The following is a 24,278-nucleotide window of genomic DNA, read 5'->3' on the forward strand; positions in this document are numbered from 1 at the left end:
TCGTTGAGCCCGATAAATTGCTAGTGTGATAGAACCCTTATAAATAACTCAAAAGACTAGTTTTCATTTGACGTTCTGAAAATCTCATTAAAACGATTACATGTCAAAACAGTAAGTTTAAGCATAACCTCAAACTTTATGTAATATTTTCAAGAAAGGGCATTTATAATTGCATTACAACACGTTTTCATATATTCTGTATATACAACAAGTAAAACATGAGTGTGTATTTATCAAGAATTGCATTTAGCGCCATTCGGTGTGCGACACCGAAAAGTTTTTCACCGAATACTGTAGTCGGTTTTGTAGCAACGAAAGCTCGATTTTTATCGCCGAAAAACGACTTATTTAGTATTGCTGGGATTGCTGTAGTAAGGAATTATTCACATGATGCGATACAGCCGACGGTGCCGATAGAAAATGGCACAATTCCTATTAAAAAGAAGACTGTTCATAAGAAGGCTAAACCGGCGGACTTGTCACACAAAGAGGGCCATTTCCTCACGATGGCTTATGCGACAGCTAATTCCTATGACCTGAAGAGTCTGAAAGAGGCTCTAGTTCAACAGAAGCTGTATGAACCTGGCACGTAAGTGGTATACATACTCTTTTCTCCATCCTCGTAGATCAATGAATTCAATGATGTAATAGTTGATAAGAAATTGTAATGCTTGTAGATAAGCCAGAGGAAATTAATTTTGACCTTTGTAGAAGGTGATGAATTGAAAATTAAACATAGATATGTAAAATTTAACTCATAAGCTGAAAACTTAAAAAAAAACATGTTCTTAGCTACTTCAAAATTACTTACCTCAAAGTGTTGCAACTAACAACCTAAAATATAATTAAGTTAAATCATAAGCCACTTTTATGCATTTCACTAATTTCAGGTTAAAAGCTAACGAGTTAGGGGATGTAGTGGTGGCCAATGCTGTGTACAGCGTTGGTTCTGAACCCAGAGAGATCATCTTCTTCAGAGAAGGCGGTATCGTCTTCTGGAACTGCACCGAGTTGGAGGCTCGGAATGTGCTGGACTTTGTCAGACCGTAAGTCATATTGTTCATACTTTTAGTACAATAAATTGCCATTGCTGAAATTGCTGAAAAGTAAATAACCTTACCTTATTTACTTTTCAGCAATGAGTTCGGTATTTATTACACATATCAAATTGTATTATTCATCTGACCAGCCTTTCCAACTATGTTGGGGTCAACTCCAGAACCACTGCCTAACTGACCCCTCAACTCAGTTACTTGGGCAACTCAATACCGGTGGGTGGTGTTTGACCCATTCACGGACGTTTCTTCTATTTTCTATCTTTTATTCTATTATTTATGATACAATTTTTTTTTTATTAAGTCATTATTAGATAATCATACTGTTTAAAACTCCTCAGTAAAAGTTTCTCTAAGTTTACAAACTCTTCTACGTTCACTTATCATTGTTTTGTATTTTCATTTCAGTTATGAAATAGACAGCTACCCTAAAGACGTAGTGGAAAAAGAGAGAGAAGTCATGACATACGTTTATCACCCGAACGCGTAAGTTTTAACCAGAAATAAAACAAATTATGTATAATTATTTATTTATTTGTGCTTTTTAAAGCTTTGTGTGACAATATCGTGACTGTTTTTCTACCCAAGCCGGTCCAAGAAGTCAGGATCTGAGGCCGGTGCTATCACTAACGCTACAGTTACAAAAGGGCGCAGGTGTGTTACTAAATTTTAACTGCTTTGTACATTAAGTGGATTGGTGATATAAGTAAATTGCTTTCTTCTTATACTATGTACATTTTAACATGGCTGCTGGTAAATCTCTTCCTTTAAACATAGGTACAATAGACTTGATGACTCCTTTTCTTTTATGATATATGGATCCATGGGTATTGTATTGTATCAGGTATATGGTTTTCTTTCAATTTCTGTCAACCTGGGCTTGTCTGTTAGTCATAGATTTCAAATCTATAACTTTTTTGACTGTCACATCAATCTGCTTATTGTGCTCAGCCTTTTTATATGTTTGGTATGTATATTATTTATTAGTGCTTTTTCTATTTATTTGTAGGAAGAGATGTCACTTACAAGAGTCGTCATTTGTCCTGGTACCAAAGAGAGATAACTCGTTGGAGAGGTATACATTTAGGTAAGTGAAACTACCTATGTTACTCTAAACATAGTGTATAGAATTTTGACCACTTTTTTCTCTGGTGGGAGTCATCAAATGATCCCTCTTGCTGTGGATGCAGCATGAGAGAGTGTCAGACTTTTACTGACTAAAACCCACCATGTTCTTTCTGGTGCCCGTCATGTACCAGGGCATTAACTGTCAGTACCTGACTACTACTGTATTCGATGTAGTCTTCTTACTCAAATTGACTTCTAATTACTGTATTTTCAGTCACGCCATGATGCAGTCGGCTCGTCTGGGCGCGTGGGAGTCGCGGCTGGAGGCGCTGGCGGCGTCCGTCAGCTCGCACACCGCCGCCATGCAGCACGACGGCGCCGCGCATGTTGATAAGAAAGAGGTAAGTGTGTAGCCCATATAGTATGGGCTAGTGACAGTCATGTTATGGGTCACTCAAAGTCAATAAAATAATTTATTACTAGCTTTTATTTGGGGTACCTTCTGAAATACATCTAAGATTGAAATTAGGTGTCCTATGGACGTACCAGGCGGGTGATCTTGGCTTAGATTTTCTACACCTCATGTGTTCTCTAAGCCGGCGAACTCTATCTAAAATAGCGATCCTTCTGTGTTTGAAACAGTGTTTCACAAGCATCACTCAATTTTAAGCGGTGCTAAAAAATCATGCTATATTTCTCACACTTATACAGAAATCCGTTTAAAGTTACGTATCTTTATTCTGCTTGACCTTAACCAAACCTATCTCCTAATTTGCAGGTAGTTCGCAAACTAGGCGAGTTATTCTCTCTCCGGCACATGCTGAACGTGGAATCAGATCTACTGGATACGCCCGACTTCTACTGGGAAGAAGAGCAGTTGGAACGCCTGTATTCTTCCACAGTGGCTTACTTTACAATATCTAGGAGGACTAGGGTAAGATATTTTGTGGTTTTAGTTTATGTGGCAGAAAAATAATATAATAGATGAAAATAATTGTTATATTATTATGGCAACTTAAAACTGATCTCTGAGCCAAAAAAGAGCAGCCGAAAACAACAATTTGCAATAAAAACCGTAAATAAAAATATTGTCTTTAATATCTAGCAAGAAAGCATTAATGAATAATTGTATTTGTGCATACTTTTCATTGAAAAGTACACACAGTCACACTGTCTGAAAAGTTTTCAGACAGCGTGACAAATATTCAGCCTCTGTCTTGACTCATATTATTCAAATTCACCTAATTTTGTAACTTTCCGTTCTTCATCAGGTTCTAAACGAGCGTCTAGCCCACTGCGTGGAACTTCTAGAGTTACTCTCATCCTGGGCAGCAGACAGGCATCACGTACGTCTAGAATGGATGGTCATAGCACTCATTCTGGCTGAAGTCTGCTTCGAGTTGCTTCATCTCTTCGAAAGGTGGGTCGCCAGGAATGAGGTCTTAGATAGCTAGGGCAGGGACATTCCAGACTCACTACTGGAAGGTGGAGTCGGTCTGGAATCTATGATGTCTGGAGAAGTCGGTCTGGAATCTGGAATGGGTGATAACGTCGGTCTGGAATCTGGAATTAGTGATGAAGTCGGTCTGGAATCTAGAATGTGTGATGATGTCAGTTTGGAATCCGGGAAGGTTGATGATGTCAGTTTGGATTCTGGAATTTCTGGAGTAGTCGGTTTGGAGTCTGGATTTGTGGAAGGAAGGGGATGGATGGTAGTGAAGAATGTTTATTATGGGAATCATTACTTATTATAAGGTTAAAAGTAGTTAGTTTAAGTAAAATGACGAAAAGAGTATGTATCAATTTAACTTCTTCCAATTATTAATGTGTCTTAAAATCTAAGTTTGGTTGCGTATGCATTTTTCAATGTATGGATTATCTAAATTAAGTAAATATAATTTAACAGCTGTAGCCTAAAGGTTAGCTGTCGTTTTTATAGGCTTGTGTTTAAACACCACCCAAAAAAGTACCTATTTTACTACCAAAAAAATTCTAAACGGTTACCAAAATGGATAAATGGTCACCAAATAACGTTTCCAAAAATATTATTAGATAAAACCATTTTTTCGTATTATTGACTACTAAAAAAATATATGGACGCCTTTAAAATACACTTTAGACCAAATATTATATATTGTCACTACTTAGATGTTACCAATTATGTAATACCATGACTCCCAATTTGGTCATTTTTGTTAGACTAAAAAAGCTAACGATCGCTAGAATATTTCCCAAATACCAATTAATATACTAGGGTTCCCAAACGTACGTCGCTTATTTATTGTTATATGAATTTGGGTGTAACTCAGTGCGTTTAAAATGTAAGCACGCAACATGCAGCAAGCATGGCTTCTGTCACGGCTCCAGCGCTGCGGGGCTCCGGCGGTCCCATGCGAGCTTATCGTCGCAGATGGTTTTCACGCTCACCACCGCAGCTTCGGCTTGCTGGCCGGCTCCGCCGGCCAGCCTCAGCCCCGGCGGCGAGCCTTAAAACTACCTGCGCCTCAGCTCGCAGGCCGCCTCGCCCCTCCGTGCCTACGCGGTTTTGAATTGCACTCTAGGGGTAGGGCAGACCAGACTACGTGGAGTCGGTTTTGCAGCGATTCGTTTTCGTCAATAACTTTTTGGTAGTAATATTAATCTTTTAGTTGGATAGAATTTGGTGACCATTAATCCATTTTGGGAACCAAAAATAATATTTGTGCGAGATTTGCGATTTTTCTGATGTTATTTTATTTTTTTTGGATCATAACATTATATACTTTAGTGCCCTTTTAATAAAGTCAATTTATTTTTTTTGGCGTTGTTTATTTTATTTGGTGCGTCAGCTTAGAGTCTTAAAAATATTTTTGGTGACCGCCTAAATTATACCCGTTTTGATATAATGTCGTATTTAGAGGTGAATTTTATCAGAAGTGATCAAACTTATATGTATTGTATTTGTAGTAAAAAAGTAAATGATAGTTTGACAAGTTCCTACAGTAAATACCAGGATTCTATAAAAAAATTATTTAAAATTTAAAAAAATGAGCTGACAGGCTTTTGATTCGAAATCGAATTTCAGAAATGTAAATTTAGTTTTTTTTGTGGAATTCTGGTATAAATGTTACCTCAAAAATATTTATGTAAAAGTAAAACTAGGTATGTGTAGCGCATGGTAGAAATATCGAAAGTGACATTAGATCGTAAAATCGTTTTTATGTATTTAGAAATTATTTGATGTACCTAAGTACGGCTCAGTTAAATACTAAATATAATCTAGATTATAGTATTAACTAAAAGTATGATTCGACTAGGCTATCATATTACCAAGCCATTATTGCCAAATTTTATTATAAGTACCTAAGTAAAAAATAAGTAAAATATTTTGGAAAAAGAAATAATTTAAGTTGTTTCTGTCATTCCTATTTAAGTAATTGGTTAGTTATTAAATCCTGCATTGTATTGTTTTCTTATTTGCATTAGAAAACTGTAAGTATATTAAGTAAATTAGTTATCTTATCGTGTAATATACACGATTTACGTTTTATGTAATATTGTTATTTATTTATGTATATTTATAAAAAATATAAGTTGTTGAATCTCTAGATGTTTTATTTTATTGCTTTATTTTTACTGATGCTAATACCCTCAACTCTGTCAACATAGCACGTTGCTATAAAAGTCTTTAAGCGCTATGCGACCTGCAAATATGCCAAATTAAATGGCAAATGCTACACAATTTTTAGATCACTGAAAAAAACGTGTCTAACTCTTCTTTCCTTTCTAACCTTTCTTTCATTAAGTCTAATTTTCTTACCTTAAATCCTTTGCTTTTCATCCAACTGCAGCAAGTTGTTCCACACTCCGGAACGGCGGCGGCCGCGGCACCACTTCTCGCCTGCAGACTTCGAAGAAACAATCATACCAGAACTAAATAAGTCTTATAATTGAAGTACCTAATTAAAAAGTGCATAATGGCAGATAAAAATTGGTATAGAAAGTAACCTGTCACAATTTAATATAGTTTGATATGGAACTTCACTCTAAGGACTGCCTTTAAACCAAGCTGACTGACAGCTGCCAAATATAAGCGTCTAATGCCCATTTTCACCAACAATCTCTTAACGATTCCCTAAGTGTCACTTAGAATAAGGGCTTCCCCAATACTTAACGGTATAAAGGACACTTAAACTTTGGTGAAAACCAAATTCGTATTAAGTTTTCCCTAAATACTCTTAGGGGATCCCTAAATTTAGGTATTTGTTGGTGAAAATGTCGGTCGGTCGGTTAGATGTAAACGACAAAGTGAATAAGTATGGCAATACAATAAACTGCGGTTGCTCACATTCGGCGGCTGACTGTAAGTTTGGTTTGAACACAGCCTATAACAAAAAATCTCGCCTTTCCAAATTGTGCCAAGTCACATTCTATGCTCATGTTATTTGTCTTATGCACCTTTTATTTCAAAAGATTCATGATTTCTAAGAGCTATATTTAGTCTGGTCAAAGTAAGTAGGTGTGTATCATGGTGGCCAATTTTGTATATAATATAGTTTGTTGAATTTTTAATTAATTGATACAATTAAGTTGTTGAATAAAGATCGATAAAAATGTAACGCTTTCGTGATTTTAATGTTTAGGTATCTGCACAAAAAAGTACCTTTACGGTAGCTACTTTTAAACAGGTTTTTTTCTAGTAAATTTTTTAGCTCCTACTAAATTTTTGATAGCAAAATGTCGCAGTTCCTACGTTTGGACGTAAAAAACGAAATGGCGCCAATGCATTCGGTCAGCTTTTCATGCAAACAAAAGCCTTTGTTAAGCTCTATTTATTCTGGAAAATAAGGTAACATAGCATTTTATTCCACTAGTAATTTCGCCATCAACACGCTTGCTTATTACGTTTGTATCGAAAAATCTGACTTCTGACTTAGTAAAAAGCCTGAATCTGTGTCGCAGTGTTAAGAGACCACAAAATTACTTAACTGAATTTTTAAGTAAGTACCTACTTGTGTATAGTAGTCCTGTTTGTATACCTACTTGACTATAAATACACCTTTATAATCGTGATGTGCTAATTAAAACCTTCATCGTCCCGTCCTATTGTCCAACCGCGCTCAATAGACACGTTTATACAACAAAAGCGTGTCGATACAACAAAAGCTCACGCTACTGTGTCGTGTCGCCGCCGTGTCGTGTAGCTGTCGTGTCGTGCGGCTGACGCGTGCCGGAAACGTCACGGACGGCGCCGGTGTCCGATACCTTGTTATTGAAGAAGGTAGGTGATAGTGATGGCGGAGCGATTTTTTAAAAGCTGAGAGATTTGTGGATATTGTGTTTATGGGTTAATGTAGTGGATAACTTTAAATTGTTAAGAAGCTACGTATCGGTTCGGTAAATTAATACCTATTGTGTTTTTAATCTATACTAATATTATAAAAAGGAAAACTGGCGCCGTACTTCATCCAAAAGGTTTATGCATTTTTAAACTATATCGTCTTTGACTCCATTCATGATTACCCAGAGAAGTTTGTATATACTTAATTAGTAGGTAATAAGTAATATTACCCTACTGTAGATGGATATCAGGTTGACCTCCTGTTACAGCCGCTTCCCGCTTACAATCTGTCCTAGTCCTTATTTCTGTAAATCATGGTTATAGGACATTGTCACGCGTCACCGTGCTAGGTAGAAATGTTACACGCCCTCATTTCATATACCTCTTGTAGTAATGAGCTTCTATACAATGCTAATCTATACTAATATTATAAAGCTGAAGAGTTTGTTTGTTTGTTTGAACGCGCTAATCTCAAGAACTACTGGATCGATTTGAAAAATTATTTCAGTGTTAGATAGCCCATTTATCGAGGAAGGCTATAGGCTACTTTTTTACGGACTCGTGCCGTGGTTCCTACGGGATGCGGGTGAAACCGCTGACAGAAGCTAGTTAGTAAATATATTCGTGTATAACTAGGCTTTGTAAGCTTTTAACTCGGTTTGTTTAACATGCGATATTTTTTCTTTATATTTGAGTTTAAATATTTGACCTAGTTAACTTTATTTCATTACTAGCTTCTGCCAGCGACTTCGTCCGCGTTAGAGTCGGACTTCGTGCAAAGTGAGAAAGAAATAATAAACACCAGCCCCTCCAATTATCTAAATCTATGCGTACCTACTACTACTTTAAGAAATAAAATGTAAACTATTAATAATTTGTAATTTGAACGAATATTTAAACACTACCAAAATAACTAATAGGTACTAACCTATTTTATAAAATAACAACAAAAGAAAGTTAAAAATAAATTATTTAAAACCTAAAAGTCGCGCAATAAGGTTGAACACTCTGAACGTCTATTCGCATCAATCGCACCAAGAGCCAAATATTGTATGAAACTCGCGCAGCCACCGCGAGCCGCGTCGAGCGCGGCGACCCTTGCACAAAAATGATCCTTATAGCGTGATTCAGTATTCACGCGCGATGGCTTATCCGTTTTTCATGTATAACTTTGGTGTTTCTTCACCGATTTATATGAATCTTTTTTTAATGAATAGGTAATACTATTAACTATTTTTAATTAGTGTGAGTGACAGTGTTATAAACGTAATAGTAGACAAAAATATTATCAGAAAACTCCGAACTGCTAAGCTACCGAGAGTTTTACGTGTTATTGTGAGTCAACCATAAAAGATAGATATATACTGTCATGGGATATTTTTTACATAATTTTATGAAGAATATTTCCGTCATACATGGTTTCTGTGTAGCTGTAACCATTAGGGCTGCACACGCGACGGAATCTTAAAAAATGGAGTAACTTCTCCCGTTTTCCCAACATTTCCCTTCACTGCTCTGCTCCTATTGATCGTAGCGTGATGAAAAGTATCCTATAACCTGACCAGGAGTATGAAGAATAAATGTGCCAAGTTTCATTAAAATCCGTCGAGTAGTTTTTGTTTCCATAACGAATATACAGACGACAGACAGACAGACAGACAGACAGACAGACAGACAAAAATTTTACTGATTGCATTTTTGGCATTAGTATCGATCCCTAATCACCCCCCGATAGTTATTTTTTAATTATATTTCATGTACAGAATTGACCTCTCTACAGATTTATTATAAGTATAGATTTGTTAATAAGATAAGATCTAGCTAACATGCGAGATTTTTACCTGTTGTAATTGACCTGCTAAACTTTCTTTCCATAATGGATCAATTTAGATCTAGATTTTTTTCATGACGACCTTTATTTGAAATAATTTTTCATTCGGAAGACATTTTTTGACTTCCATCATCACCATCTGCCTAGCCATTTCCCAACTATTTTAGGATCAGCTTCCACTGCAACAGGATCGTGTCGTGTGGCCATTATTTAGCCACGAGCCACCTATTTTACTGTGACCTCCAAACCAGGATTTATGGCAATCCTCGTACCGTACACTACGAGTTGTAAAAAAGGAAGCCGTTTTAATTAATCCTGTAACAGGCTTCCTAAATATTCACTAACAAGGCTGTTGGAGGTCGGTCCGTCCTCTAATCTGTCACGGTTCATTATTTTTTCACGAGACGCCATTGCCGCCATTTTCGTCTACAACGCTCTGACAGATTATAAACGCCTGCTGTGATTTTGGCGGCAAATTAATTGACGCTGCTTTGAGATTTAAAATTAAATAGGATATTTTATTTTATATTTTAGGTCCATAATTGTTTCTATTTATTTTTACCAACCAGCTTTGTGCTTTTGTATGCATTATTAAGGAATGCAATAAAGATATTAAGTATTAAATAGGTTTATGTAAAAATTTTAAGAACTCATTCATGTTCAATGTAGCGGCAACTAAGAAAAATAAATTGGTCTGGTGATAAAAAGATGATGAACTTGTCTTTTTACTGATTATGTTAATGTCTGGAAATATCGGTCTGATATGAAAATATGTTTCAGCGTTAGATAACCGATTTATTGAGTTACTTTATTAGGCTTTTTACCGAGATGCGACAAGTAGTTTCTACGGGACGGGGATGAAAACTGCTGGCAGTAGCTAGTTTTTTTTAATTTAATTTTGAGATAAACATACTGGTAGGTACATAGGAAGGCTTATACCTAACAACTTACTTTTTTACGATGTTATTATCTACATAATGGTATCTATCTATCTATTTAACCGTGGTAAGCAAGTATTGAAAGTCAAGCATCGTTCACGTAACAATATATTATGATATTTACGATGCTCCTCCCCTGTTATGACATTTTTATGGCACACCGTAGATTTATAGGTTGGTATTTTTTTTCAGGTCGTTAACGTAGATTGTGTTTACTATGGGTTGGAAATAAGGGCTACTTACGAAGCAGTACCCATTTTAATTGGGGTTTTTATGATGCCTTTACTAATTTCGGAAAATATATAGGTAGTGATGTTTAGCGAGAAAGAAGTCTATGTACGTACATAAGTAGTTCTTATTACCTGAATTAAGGTCTATTATATGACTAGGTCCTATCCTACTATGAAGTATGTCCTTGACCTTATTGTAATGTACTGAATTAAGATTTTGTTCTGTATAAAAATTTTGAAGGACTAAATTAGTATGCCATAAATACTTATAACTTATATTTAAAACGAAATGGTAAACCAACAATTAATAAAAAAATACAAATATAAAAGGTGTTTCAATTCAAATTAGCAGTTCCGACGACTTAAGAGTTTTCTAAACCTTACCTTTTCATATAGAATTAACGTCCAAACTTAGTTCGAAGGGCAGGTCACGTCATAATTCATAAATTTCACACTCGACGGCGCGGAAGAAGATTAGAAATTATACTAACACCAGACGACGTCAAGACTTAAACATGATAATTAAATTCATCGCCCTTGACTTGCAGGACAAGGGCTTTCTTAATGAAATTAGGTGTAATTATAATGTTACATGATTTTTTGCAGTAAGTAATTTATTGAGCTAGTAAAGCAACTAGGTACCTATCTATATCTGGTGCAAATAAGGTAGGCCCCGGAAGAAATGGCGGGACGACTTGGATTCCTGCAACAGTCGAAGGATCGAGAGACAAAAATGAAAGGTGTGGAGACGAAAATGGGGAAGCGTTTTGCTCTGCAATGGCATAGTCCGGCGGCCAGCTTAAGAAAAAGAAGAAACTAACTACATATCTATTTACTTTTTGAAAACTATAAGTCAGATTTAAGAGTTCCACCAAATCACGCACCGCGCACGGTTTCAAAGTAAAAGGCACCAAAAGTCTGGAACGCAAGACATCTACAATTCTGCTTATCCCCTCAAAGCATGAATGTCGCTATCAGCTGATAACACGTCTGCGAATTCCCCTCGATTCCCCTATTTGCACTACGCATGCGCGACGCCGCCGCCCGAATTCCGACTCAGTCAGCTGTCAAACGCCGGGGAGGTCCAAACGCGACATTACAACAAAATAAATCGACATTTATCACTGAGAATGAGGTTATAATACAAAAAAACTAACAAATCTAACCATTTTTTCAAACATTTGACCCATTTTTGATATAAAATTGTTTAGTTTTGGTGTTTTAAAGGTACATTTGTGTTATGTTTCGTTTGTTAATCAGTGCTTGTCAGTGAAGTGCTAGACAAAAAACAATCTAGGTTTTGTGCTGTGATTCTAAAGTTTTCTCTTTGGTCGAGGTGAGTTTTGTTGTTTGAAGTTTTTAGCTTGGCTGTATGGTGGATACCTGTGCCCAAATGTGTGATTAATGAAAAACTTTGCATTTTTACAGAGATTTTTCTGTTTACAAGTTTAGAAACGTATTTTATACAAAATGAGGTGTAAAATTTCGTGTGTGTGCCTGCTATACTATTTGTGTTTATCCTAGACTTGTAGTTAGGCAAGGAATGGCGCATAAATGCCTGCATTGCAACGTGGCATAACAACGAGACAGGAAATTATCCCAAATAGGTATGTCCTAGGTACGTGCAAACCCTACCTATACATTCTTTTAATAACTATTATAATTATTTGGCTTTGGGATTCAGTCTCCTTTTGAATATACAGATATAACGTACCTACCTACAACCTAAGTTATTTAAATAACAGTGTTACTTAGATATAACAAAGAGTATTGTATATATCATGGTTCATCTTTGATCAGATGTTGAACAGAAAACATAGGTATAGGTATTCATTGACTGGATAAGTACTGGGTTCCATTCGAGACTTTCAAAATATCGTTGAATTGGCACGAGAATCTACGTAGCAGTTTAAAGCTCACACACCTTTTTGGGTGACTGTACTTATAGACTTTTTCAATAGAAACATACTACTAAGACATAAACAAAAGTGGCGAAATAGAATACATAATTTGCCTAACTTCTCAAGGAATTTCTCAGCGTGATGTTATTTTTAACATGTGTCAATCAATGCATTCTCATAACTTTGCCATTCGCAAATCTTCGCACCTATCGGCAATCAAATGAGAGACTGGTTGAAACAAAATAAGAAGAAATATCTCCTTGATTTATTCTCTTTGGTCCCACGGGCTATTATTTACATTTTTTGTTAAAGTTTTAAGTCGATCTGCGCTGGAGATGGCACGTTCCCGTCTGACCCAAGGCTTTTAGAGATCCTCGCTTTTCAAGGGCAAATAAAATAATTTTCTTCTCTTGATACTCCAATATTTTAATGGCAAATCAATAATATTATGTGATTGCTTATGAACTAATTGTCTGAATTAGCTGGTGTAAAAGATCGCCTTTTGTGTTATGATAAACTAGCCTAGTGCAGAGGGAACTTTTTCGCGTATATCTATAAAAAGCTTTTGCCTTTGTTAATGGGATTAGATAGCCCCTTTACCGAGATTAATGTCAGATACTTAGGTACACTGAAAAAATCTGATATCAGTTCCGGATAACCAAACATAGATAATTGCAATTGCTTTTTAATTGTGATCCAAAAAGTCAGCATTAAGAATCTTCATACCCACTATTCCAAAGCTTTAAAGATAAACCATATTTAAAGATAAACCATATATTTCAAACATTTACTCGTACAGATCAATCCTCCTCGCGTGATCGCAAAGGGAATAAGTTTGGCATTCCGTGTGACAGGGTAGCGTGTCTCGTGTTACCTGCGCCGCATTATTTATTCACATACCTTTGATTCCGAAACAACATCGATTCTTCACATCATTTCGTTCTATGAAGGTATCGATTTTGTAGATTTTCAATGTTATATTCATAAAGAACTACGTCACTAAAATATTGAACTGTAGAAAACCTTAGTAAGTATTTTACAGCGCAAAAAGAGCGAACAATGTTTTTCAGTTTCAAAATTCTATCTTCAGCGCGTTTAACACGTCAAAAACTAGTTTATAGTCTTTCTGGGTAAAAGCTGGTAAAAGCACACACTGAAAAAATCGGACCAGTAGTTTCTGAAATTAGCGAGTCGAACAATACCAACAAACTTTTCAGTTTATTTAGTTTAATTTAGCTAAATCAAAACCTCTTATTTTTATACAGCAAAACCTCTTATAAAACATTCCGCAACTTTATTTCCTTTTCTACGGAACCACCGATCCAAAACCCCGTTCGTTCCTGACATAAAGCAGGTAGTTCCATCTCTAACCTTTGCTGTCATTGTTCGGTAAGTCTATGGTGTTACAAACACCATTATAACACTATAACCATACGCAGTAGGTAGCTATAACCTAACCATGGTTCATGGGAATATAATGGGTTGTAAATTCAATATGGCGGATTTACTATTGATTTTGAATCTTGTTTTTTTTTTTGTAAAATGGAGTGTAAAAGGAATGACGGTATTTTGTATTGAGCTGTTTTTACACAGAATAAAAATAAATGGGATAAGATGCATCTGTGACGCAGGATTCAGTACATCATCAGTGTAAAGTCTACTTATTCCAAAACTTCCCCGAGGTTTCATCCATGTTCTGAGGGAACTACTTTCGACACCCGTATGAAAAAATATCGTTGGTTCAATCAATGGTTTTTCTTAAGTTATAGCTAGACTATCTGTTGTTATTGTTACAGCCTTTTTATCGTCCAATAAAATTCCTGGGCACAGGCCTCCTCTCACACGGAGAAAGATATGGTACCAATTTATTTATCAAATCATTTCACATTTTACATTGAAAATTTCGCGAAAAATTCGAAGAGACAAGCACAGTTTCTTTCTCATTTATAAGTATCAACCCCATTTTACTTAAAAACCATCACCCCACATAAATACAGAATCAAAATGTCCCACAAAGTAATCCACGGCTTTAACTATAACATCAGAAATCACCATAAGCTAACTTAATCCCATAAAAGCTATAATTTAGACTTATGTATAGACTGCGCAATTAAACTAATACTTACCATAATTTGGGGTGACTATCGATCTTCTTGATAGGCATTGTCTATGGGCTAGTCGACCTTTTTGGAGTTTTCTAGGTAAATAGGTAGGTTGTTTAAAGATTTATTTTTGTCTATGACTTTTACCCGGAAACTATCAGTTGTTTAAAGATTTATTTTTGTCTATTAACTTTTACACGAGAATGAACAATTTTCGTAGATATGTAAATAATGAGAATCTTATTTATTTCAATCATATTGCACTGTCCAAAAATAACAACATTATAAAAAAATAGTAGCAATAAAAACATGACCCTCATCTTTCGGAAGTTGGGTAATTGATTTTCAAGGTCATTTTGTCAACCACGGTCAAGACGTAGCCTGCATTAATAACATTTGTTATAGGAAACCGTGTAACTAGTATTTGTTTGTGAATTTCTTCATCTCTTCAGTATCGCAAAATAGTTGCCAATTATTTAAAAAAAAGATTTTTCCGCGACCCTGCCAGGATTCGAACCTGGAATCTTCTGATCCGTAGTCAGACGCGTTATCCGTTGCGCCACAGGGCCAGTTGTCAATTGAGTCGAAATTACCGATACGGTCCTTGAGATAACAAGACGTCTACTGGACTTGTTTTTTTTTTTTTTTTATAGTGACGTCATCTGTCGTGTTGGCATAGATAAAATTAGATTTATTTATGCGTCGTTATAGTTTGAAGGAATATTTATAAAATATACCTACTGCAGTGATCATTTTTTTTACTTCATATATTTTATGTTAATTTTATATCAATAGTTGACTTTAATAATGAGATTTATATAATCAGCATTATATGTGTACTTTATCTTTTAATTGATCATTGAACCATCTAAAATGATGGTTAGAATTGTGATTTGTACACTGATATAGAAATCATCAAGTTATTATAAATTCTGTAAGATATTTAGAAAGGTTTTTTATTTGTAAGGGCTTTATCACAAAAAAACAATAGAAATAAGCAAATCTAAACTATTCCATCTACCTATTACTAGCTTATCCGTCAACCCGCGTCGCACAGCTGTCAAATAAAGTTTTTTCCGAAACGTCACAAACGTCGCGACAATTTGACATCGATCGCTGGGCGGCTCTAGGGCGGGCGGGACACGCAACCAGTCTGCCAGACGTACCTACTTAGGTTTTCCTACTGCTACTTTTAGATTTTTTTATGATAACACTTTTTGTGTGTAATTTAATTTAGTAAAGTTTGTATATTTTTTTTGGGGTTCGTTGAAAGTATCTGCAGCTTATTTTTTTCTTCAACAACTGAAAAACTATTCTTTGAGCGGAGTTTGTTCTACCGATTGCTTAAATAACGGACTTTTTAATACAATTATCTTTTAAAAAGGCTAACATTTGAACATTCGTAGTAGTCGTTGCGAGTAGTCAGAATAGTTCCCAATAAACCATTATTGGCCACTGTTTTTCATTCGGTTTTCCTCGCCCTTTTATTTCCTTGTTTGTTTCATGCTGAACATAATTTGACAACTTTACCTTAGAATATACCAACTATTCTGCAAAAACATACCTGTCTACTTAAGAACATTCACATTACTCATAGGTAAAAACAATTTCTTCTGTAAAACATTAAATCATATTTCTCTCGAACAACAAAAGCCAAACCCGTATCAACGTCATACATTACCTAACATTTCCCTATCGATTGCACAAACCTACACTATTGTGTCTAGCGACCCGGCTGTCTGGAGTCTGGAGTGCCACTAGACACTACAGCGGTACTACAGTCCTATTGCAGGTAACATTTGTGCAGTCGAGTGAACTTACGGAATGTTTGTTTCTTTCGGAAAATATAGGGGTTAGAAGCAAAGGTGAACGGTTTTATCATAAGTGAATAGTACTATAATGCGTTTACTCTTCTTGGTTAGTTAGACGATACGATATTGAAAGGTTTGCGATTACCACGGAAAAGGAAAGACGACAGTGTTTTCCGTCACTACAAAATTGAAAAAGGTGTTAACCTATATGGTAGCAAATTAAAAAAAAATCTTCCTAACCTACACTGCCCCACTGCTGGGCAAAAGCCTCCCCACTTTACGAAACTTTGAAAATTAAAAGTTACACATGAATATTTGGCCATATACATAAGTAAATATGTTTAAGATAATATTGCTCATACTATCTACCGTTTAACATAATATGTGGACAAATATTATGATCGTAAAAGTCTAGGGGACTTGAAACGACACTCGCGTACACTCGCTCCCTCTTCAGGAAAATGTCGTAAACTGCCCTTATGCTTTCAGTCAGCGTATGGAGTTAATTCAGCAAATTGAAGAAATGCATTTGAATAAATTGTTAGTACTAGGTATAGAGGGAAAGAAAATACGAAGATTTACTGGGAAAACGAAATCACACGTTTCTAAGTTTCTCATTTCTCTCTATTTACTTTTGATCAATAAAATACTTGCCTATTTAAGTATCTAGTCTGGTCTGTATATTATTCTGACATCTTGTAAGCCGCATATATTATTGCAAAGTTTCAAAAAAATCCGTTCAGCCGTTTGCGAGCTAAATAGTAACAAACGCACAAAACATTCACCTTTATATTTAAGTAGTTTGATATAAAAAAATGTGTGAAATAACAACTGCTGTATAAAACCTTTTTACAATCTCCACATACATTACAAACGTTCCATTTCCCTGAATACTACATACATAAGTAAAAGCAAAACACTAAGCTAACCTATTCCACTTCAATAAAACCTTAATAGAATATTGATTAGACGGCGCTTTCAGCTGAAGGCCGACTAAGCTTTCAGGTTAAATATGCACGAGGCCTGAAGTTTCAGTGCCAGATTATATGAAGGTTTGTGTAGTAGCTGTATGTACTTCGTAGATTTTATCGCAAAGATGGTGATTTTGGAAATGCTTTCAGCCTTGCTACACAAACTTAACCATCTGTTGAACACTTGTCTAAAAAAAGTGTGGCTGCAAAACGGACCTTATTTGACTGTAAATTTTGTTGTGTTCAACAGACGTTTAAACGATTTTGTGGTAGGACGGTTTATGTTTAATGCAATAGTTTTAAGACGATGCTGTCCCTTTGTATTTTTTTTAACTTTATTAATAACTGCTCTGTTTTCTTCCTGCCGCGTTTCATGTTATTTAGGATTGGCGCGATGTGTTTTTCGCTTCCATTCTATTTGTCAGTCGTCATACTTACATCTACTGTGTTAGTAGCTAGGTATGTATTACATTTGTGGGCAGGTTTTTCTTATTCATATCTTCTTTCTGTAAGCTCAACTCTGTCAACCCATCTTTTTAACTTATCTATCTTAAGTGATACACAATGGCTATTTGACGGTGATTATATTAAGAAAGATTCAATGATTCTGACTAAACTGTATAGTTACATTAGGTACATAAATGTATGTAAGTAAACTGAGTTTTACTACAAAAAAACCGTCACTGCAAAAGAAATTTCAGCAGCTATTCTCGCTTAAAAAACAGTGCTAAAGTTAATTACAGGAAAGTTCTTCATTTCCTAGCTTCGTTAGCATTCCAGTGGAAACTGAGCTCCAGTTCATTAAAACTCGTTTCATTTCATTTGTACAAAGAGAACAGGCAGACATTTTCTTTTCGTTCTGAATCGCTTGCCAACGAAACGTCCCAAGAATTGAATTGAATTAGGTTCTTTTTTATATTATTCTATTTCAAAATCTTACTTTGTTATTGGTTGATTTTATTTGGATTTGATCGTCTTCTGTTTTAATGATTAAAAGTAGGGAAATGAAATCGTAAGCGTAGTGAAATTGTTACACAGTAATGTCAGATTCAGTTGCCACATAAAGCGTGTATTTCCTTAGTTTTACTCACCCTTTTATGGTTTTAGTAAAATGTCCCCTAGTTTTTATTACAAAGATACAGTGAGAGACAGATTAAAAAAGTTTAGTTTATAAACAAGATAAACATTATATAAGGGGTGATAAGTATTTGGCTAGTAACGAATTTTCTCCATGATGAACTTTGTCACATAATAGAAAGATGATAAGTTTTATTACTTTTTTGATAACTTTTATGATCATGTTATTTTTTTTCTTATCAATAAATATTCAAATGATACGATGCATGAAATCAATTCATTCATAAATTGAATTTGTTATCGCCAGTTTATAAAAAGTTTTTCTATTAATTTTCCTATAAAATGTGCTTCTTATATGTCGTACATTTTCATACATCACCCCTGCCTGGTTAGGTATCATTTATCTCGAATTGCAGGAAAAAAGGAGTTTGGAGTATCGATATAGGATTTACCTACATTATTTTCGTGATCTTTATTTATGTAAACTATTTGTCTATATAGTTTATGTTCGTGAATAAAGTTCTTGATTCACTTCTCACATAACTTTGGTAGAAATATGTCAAGTTTCTCATATTCCTCACGTTTATGAAGTTTGGGAATGTTGACGTCTCACGTTTTCCGCAACTTATTCAAGAGTTGAGCTGTAGATTTGGCCGCGGATATCCGAATATTAATATGTGAACTACGTTTTAGAATACTTGTGAGGCGAGGAAGTGATAACTACGTTTTAGAATATTCAAATCTCGACATACTTATGTACGTTTAATTTTTGCCTACATACTTAAAGAAAATACTGACTGACTGAAATACTGAAAGACTGAAACTTGAAGATTCTTTCTTCAAACTTATAGGACTCTAGATTTAGAACTTCAAGCAATAGTTACCTAGCTCAAAAATAAAATCCTTTATCATATTCTTTCCAATAGTGCATAGAAAGTAACAGATTTTATAGTCAATTAAAGGTATTGAATTTTAATTCTTGTAATCCACGGTTTTCCTTCAGGATGTGACTAAAACCGGCGGAAACAGCCTGTCATTATCATGTAGCTATTAAGTACATATGAATCAACAATCTGTGTTGTTTCAAATAATGTTTCATCGCTGGACAAAGCGCACACAAGTTAAGTACGTTAATGCATTCATACGCGCATTTCCGCTGCACCCAGCCTGCTTGATTGATTAGGGAGGGGCGGTAAACTGTCGATAGATTTGTCGATAATATGTAAACGAGCGGTATCTGTAGGACAATGTTTGTTTATATGGAGGCGTATGTTGATTGTCAGACTGCTGAAATATGGAACTGCCTGTTAAGAGGACGAATTGGAATTTTTGGCGCCAAGGATGTCAATTTTTCTCAGTAAATACAAAACGGATCAAAATACAACTTGGTTACCTGAAAGTTCATGATATAAGCCTTATTTTGTTAGTTGTAGAAACATGATTAGGTAACTTTTATAACAGAGAAAAATATATCAAACATACCTCTTTTTAAAAAGAGATTCACATATTATGGGCAAACGGGACCGATTTAAGCCTCTTAACTTTTTTAGTAGTTGAGTATATACATACTCTTTAAAATGGTAGTAGGAATTTTTATTAAATTATCATTTCTAAATATTAAAATTACAAAACCATTTTGTCGCTTACGACTTTTAGTTATAAGCTAGCGCGCGTATTGTTATCCTCGCCCCGCTCAGACGCTCCGACCCCTTTTGGCGCCTTAGATGCGCGTGCCGGTTATGGAATTATTGTTGACCACTTCCTCGCCTTAAGGTCATTTCACCAATTGCACAGATTCGAGTTTATATTATAGTAGTTATGTGTCTAAAAGAGTTAGCTATGCTTGTATTAGTAGATAAATACCTTACCAACATTACAACATCTTTTGCCCTCAGATTCAACCACGTCCCGTAGGAACTACTTCACACTCTCGGATGAAAAGTAGACTATAGTCTTTCATGATATATGGGCTATCTAATACCGAATTTTCCAAATCAGAAAAACAAATTCCTCAGATTATCGCGAACAAGCTAGCAAAAAAGCTCTTGAGCTGTATAACATTAGTCTTATCGAAATTATCGATATCGACAGCACCCCACCCCGATCGGAAACAGTGAATTCATCTCAATGGGTCGCGCTCGCGGGTCAACTGAGCTCAAGTGCAGCGACTGCAGTTGTGTATGTGCAGTCTGCAGTTGTACATGGGGATGCTGGTCATTTTGCTTATTTTAGTTAGGTATTTCTTGTTTGTTTATAGCGGATGAGGAAGTAGGGATGATGGATGCTTATAAGTGGGTGGATATTGGGATATTTTCAAGCAGTTGATAGAAATTATGAAGATTATTTCACTTATATGTTGGTCAAAACTTTATTTTAATGAAGTACATATTTAGAAAAATATGTCTATATTTTAATATTTTAAAATAATGTACATTTTATTCTGAATATAAATATAAATAATACCTATTTTGGAATCACAAGAGAAATACCAATTCCATTTTACTATTTCTGTTGTGATGGATTGGTATTAACTGCGTTTTAAAAATTCATTATTACTAGATATTTACTGGTTTTTTTCGCATAATAATGTATTTGGAGCTACTATGCTTACTTTGCCATAAAAGCGTGATTAAAATTCTGATAACAATTCCTATACAATAGGCAACTAAACTAATACGTCTATACTGCATCTGTTAGTAAACCAAGCATCAATAATTGAATTAGTTGGACACAGTTAATTCAAATTAATTACCATTGACGCTAGACATAGGGGCTGCGGGCTATTATACTTAAATTAAGCTGCACTTAAGGCCCTGTTGTAGCGCGGTGACATCTAGTAAAATCAAATAATATTACATAGTTTGAGTTATAAAGAGTGTAGTTTTTCTGAGCCGCGATTTATCGACTTAACGGATTTTGATGAAACTTTTGTTACCTTTTTCAAGACGTTTAACATATTATTTTATATAAAACCATGTGTTTTTAAGACAAACTTTTCAGGCATTTATATTTTATTTAGCCAATAATTTTGATTCGCTGTTTTACAGAGTGTTTGCATGTCTATAGGTAAAGCAGGAGAATTCTTTTTAAAATTTTGATTTAATTCCTAAAGGGTTAGTAAAGCTTATCAACTGGTAGAACGTCGCCTTAATTAATCAATGGGGGAGAACCATAGGGCACTGTTGATGAGTTTTTATGTTCAAGTGCTGGTAAGTGCGTTTTGTGAAGAGTTGCAGCTGCAGATGCACTTAACATAGTTAGTGGTTTTAGTACAATAAAAATAAAGTTTAATTAATTGTGTTTATTGTTTGTAGGAAGTGGGGTTTTCAAAAGGGAATATAAATATTTGTTTATGATTGATTAGGAGTAATTTTGTAGAGCTATTCTTTACACGAGTGCTTAGAAATTACAAGTTCAATGTAAAATAATATAATTAGTAGGTAATCTTGTTGTTAGTCAATCAATATCAGGATTGATTACTATATTTCAAGAAAAATAGATACCTTTTTCTTAGAGAAGATGTAGCAAAGAGTTTTCTTTACCTACCTATAACGCTATACCATTTACATTTCAAATGATATAGGATAACACAATCCCTCAGGAATAGAAAGATATGCAATACGACACGAAACACAAAATTTAAAATAAGTTAGAGCTTCTAAAATAATAGTTCCATTAAGTAAAGCTAAGTTATAACTTGGCACTCGACTTCCAAGGGGCGAGATACGTGCAGACTGTAAAAGCTACAATATTCTACACTTTTCATTAGCTTTTGTAAAACTGAGCTCGCTGTAATGCAACCAATATTTCAGCCTGAGAATAATGCACTATTTTAATATTCTGCTGTAATACAAAAAGCTTGTCTAGCTAAGGGTATCGGGTTGCCCGGGTAACTGGGTTGAGGAGGTCAGATAGGCAGTCGCTTCTTGTAAAGCACTGGTACTCAGCTGAATCCCGTAAGACTGGAAGCCGACCCCAACATGGATGGGAAAAAGGCTCGGAGGATGATGAATAGGTACAAAAAGCATTATTTCAGCTTGAAGTATTATTATTCTTCTGACCTACAAACTTTAACAATACTCTTTAGTTGGACAAAGAAAGTCATTGTGTCTGAAAAGGCGCGGGTACTCTGATATATAATTGGAAATATTTTCTTGGATGCTTTTTTTTATTGTAGACTGGCTGTTGCCCTCGGTTTTACTCAAGCCCCGGTAGAAGTAGAACCACTTTCCGCAACTGGGTGATGAGAGCACTACCTATGATTTTTTACTAAACCAATTTTGGTACACAATAGATTGTATACCAAAATTGGTTCAGTAGTTTCGGTGTGATAACCCAACGGATAGACGCAGTTTCTTTCGCATTTATGTAGGTATAATGTTAGAAGTTAATGGATTACATGAAATATGGCGTCATTTGAAGTCATCTTTAAATTTATTTGATTTCGCTTTTCTGCAATTCAACATTTTATACAGGTTTACATTTTGTTATTTATCTCTATCTCAATATCTGAACCTAATTCTGAAGTCCACACAAGCTATGACCAATAGAAAGCGATTAAAATTCTTTTGTTTGGTAACAGTAGATAAAAACAAGGTATCTGTCGATTTACGCAATATGTCGCTTGCACTACTTATGTCCGATAATTTGGGTTACAAAGAAAGTATATATGAATGACTTTCGATAAAGTCCTTATCGTTAATTAGTTTTTCGCTAGGTGGCTCTGGTGATATAAAAACTGGCTGATGTTCAGCTGTTTTTTTACACTGATTGGTAGCCTCATGATGAGAGCGAATATTGCTAATATTAGGGAGAGAAAATCTTTATGGTGCTTCTCATGAACTCTTTATGGTACATTGGTAATCTCATTAACTATTAAACGTCTTGGGAACATAGTCGCTCCATGAAACTGATGCTTGACTAACTCTTTCAGAACCGCACAAAAATTTGATGCAAATAAAAACTTATTGTTCCTTATTTTTGTAGTGTTTTTGCTTTCTCCATCGGGTATCGTTTTGTCTAGTAACTGAAATAAGAGAATCATATGACCAATCGCTTCATGTGTAACCCCAACAGTTAGGAAAAGGCTAGGCAAATGATAAGCCGATCCGAAAGCAAGAAAGTAGTTCTTACTCAAAATCTTCAAGCTAAACAGATTAGTCACTGTACTACAAGATATCTAACCTTTATCAGTAGATAAGGTTGCCGAAAATAAGTGATGTGTTATAAAATGGCGATTATTTGTTATCTGTGCACTAATTGTGTGTCTACGTGCCGGGGAGCACATACGACCACACACGGCTGTAAACGTGAGAATGGAAGCGGGAAAACGCTAGTTTTTTTACTATTTTATGACTGTTTATAGATTGGGAAAGCCAAAATTGTAGCATAGATACTCCTCTTCCTAAGATAAAAACCTTACTTGACTTTAAAGCATAAGTTTCAGCTAGTAAAAGGGACTATTTCCCACTCCGCTCGTCGTTAATCGTATTTAATGCTTATCAAAGAAGACTCTTGCGTTCTCACTTGCGATCTCATTTTATCTACTACTAGCAAAGACAGAAACAGTTTAAACAGTCGCAGAAACTTTTAAAGGTCTGTTGAACACTTGTCTAAAAAAATCAAATTATGATGTTGAAATAAGGTCCGTTTTGCAGCCACATTTTTTTAGACAAGTGTTCAACAGATGTTTAAGATTTTGAAGTAAGGCCATAGCTAGTTTAGGAAGAGTTCTATAGCTCAGTCCCCTAACTGTAAGGTGTAAGGTTTCTGTTATTAACACCAAGTTTACTGTTGTATGTCCAATTCTTTAGGTTTAAAAAAGGTTTCGTAAGAAAGGTCGTAAATAAACGAAAATATTATTCAACAACTGCACTAAAATGCGTGTTGATACTAAAATCAATGCATGTGATGCAGTAACTTATATTATGATGCGAGCATCGGCGCCCGCGTCGATCTATTTCTAAACGGACCA

The 24,278-nt window shown here is 35.2% G+C and overlaps 2 protein-coding genes and 1 non-coding gene across 4 annotated transcripts in view; 2 read left to right on the forward strand and 1 right to left on the reverse strand.

Moving 5' to 3' along the window:
* Positions 1-88: 88 nt before the first annotated feature.
* Positions 89-6,073, forward strand: LOC110373662 (required for meiotic nuclear division protein 1 homolog). Of its 2 annotated transcripts, XM_064040516.1 has the most exons (9): positions 89-589; positions 891-1,046; positions 1,464-1,541; positions 1,644-1,709; positions 2,065-2,142; positions 2,398-2,524; positions 2,902-3,057; positions 3,395-3,543; positions 5,954-6,073. In XM_064040516.1, the coding sequence occupies exons 1-9, from the start codon at positions 219-221 to the stop codon at positions 6,054-6,056; spliced, it is 1,284 nt and encodes a 427-aa protein (XP_063896586.1). In that variant the 5' UTR covers positions 89-218; the 3' UTR covers positions 6,057-6,073. The 2 variants fall into 2 exon arrangements, with proteins under 2 accessions (XP_063896586.1, XP_063896587.1); XM_064040517.1 differs by lacking the exon at positions 1,644-1,709 and having other exon boundaries at positions 91-589.
* Positions 6,074-11,507: 5,434 nt separating this feature from the next.
* The window catches only part of LOC110373635 (GAS2-like protein pickled eggs), a 141,246-nt gene continuing 128,475 nt past the window's right edge, over positions 11,508-24,278 (forward strand). The window contains exon 1 of the mRNA XM_049842879.2: positions 11,508-11,778. The gene's annotated coding sequence lies outside the window, so the exon portion shown is untranslated. The remainder of the gene's footprint in view (positions 11,779-24,278) is intronic.
* On the reverse strand, positions 14,942-15,014 carry Trnar-acg (transfer RNA arginine (anticodon ACG)). The gene has a single exon. It is a non-coding gene; the product is annotated as a tRNA-Arg (tRNA).

The sequence above is a fragment of the Helicoverpa armigera genome, chromosome 22, assembly GCF_030705265.1.
Source record: "Helicoverpa armigera isolate CAAS_96S chromosome 22, ASM3070526v1, whole genome shotgun sequence".
Classification (NCBI taxonomy): Eukaryota; Metazoa; Arthropoda; class Insecta; order Lepidoptera; family Noctuidae; genus Helicoverpa; species Helicoverpa armigera.

Coding starts and splice junctions, on each gene's coding strand:
- LOC110373662 (XM_064040516.1), top strand. CDS start 219: ATGAGTGTGTATTTATCAAGAATTGCATTTAGCGCCATTCGGTGTGCG. Junction 2,143..2,397: donor TTGGAGAGGTATACATTTAG/GTAAGTGAAACT, acceptor CTGTATTTTCAG/TCACGCCATGATGCAGTCGG. Junction 3,058..3,394: donor CAATATCTAGGAGGACTAGG/GTAAGATATTTT, acceptor GTTCTTCATCAG/GTTCTAAACGAGCGTCTAGC.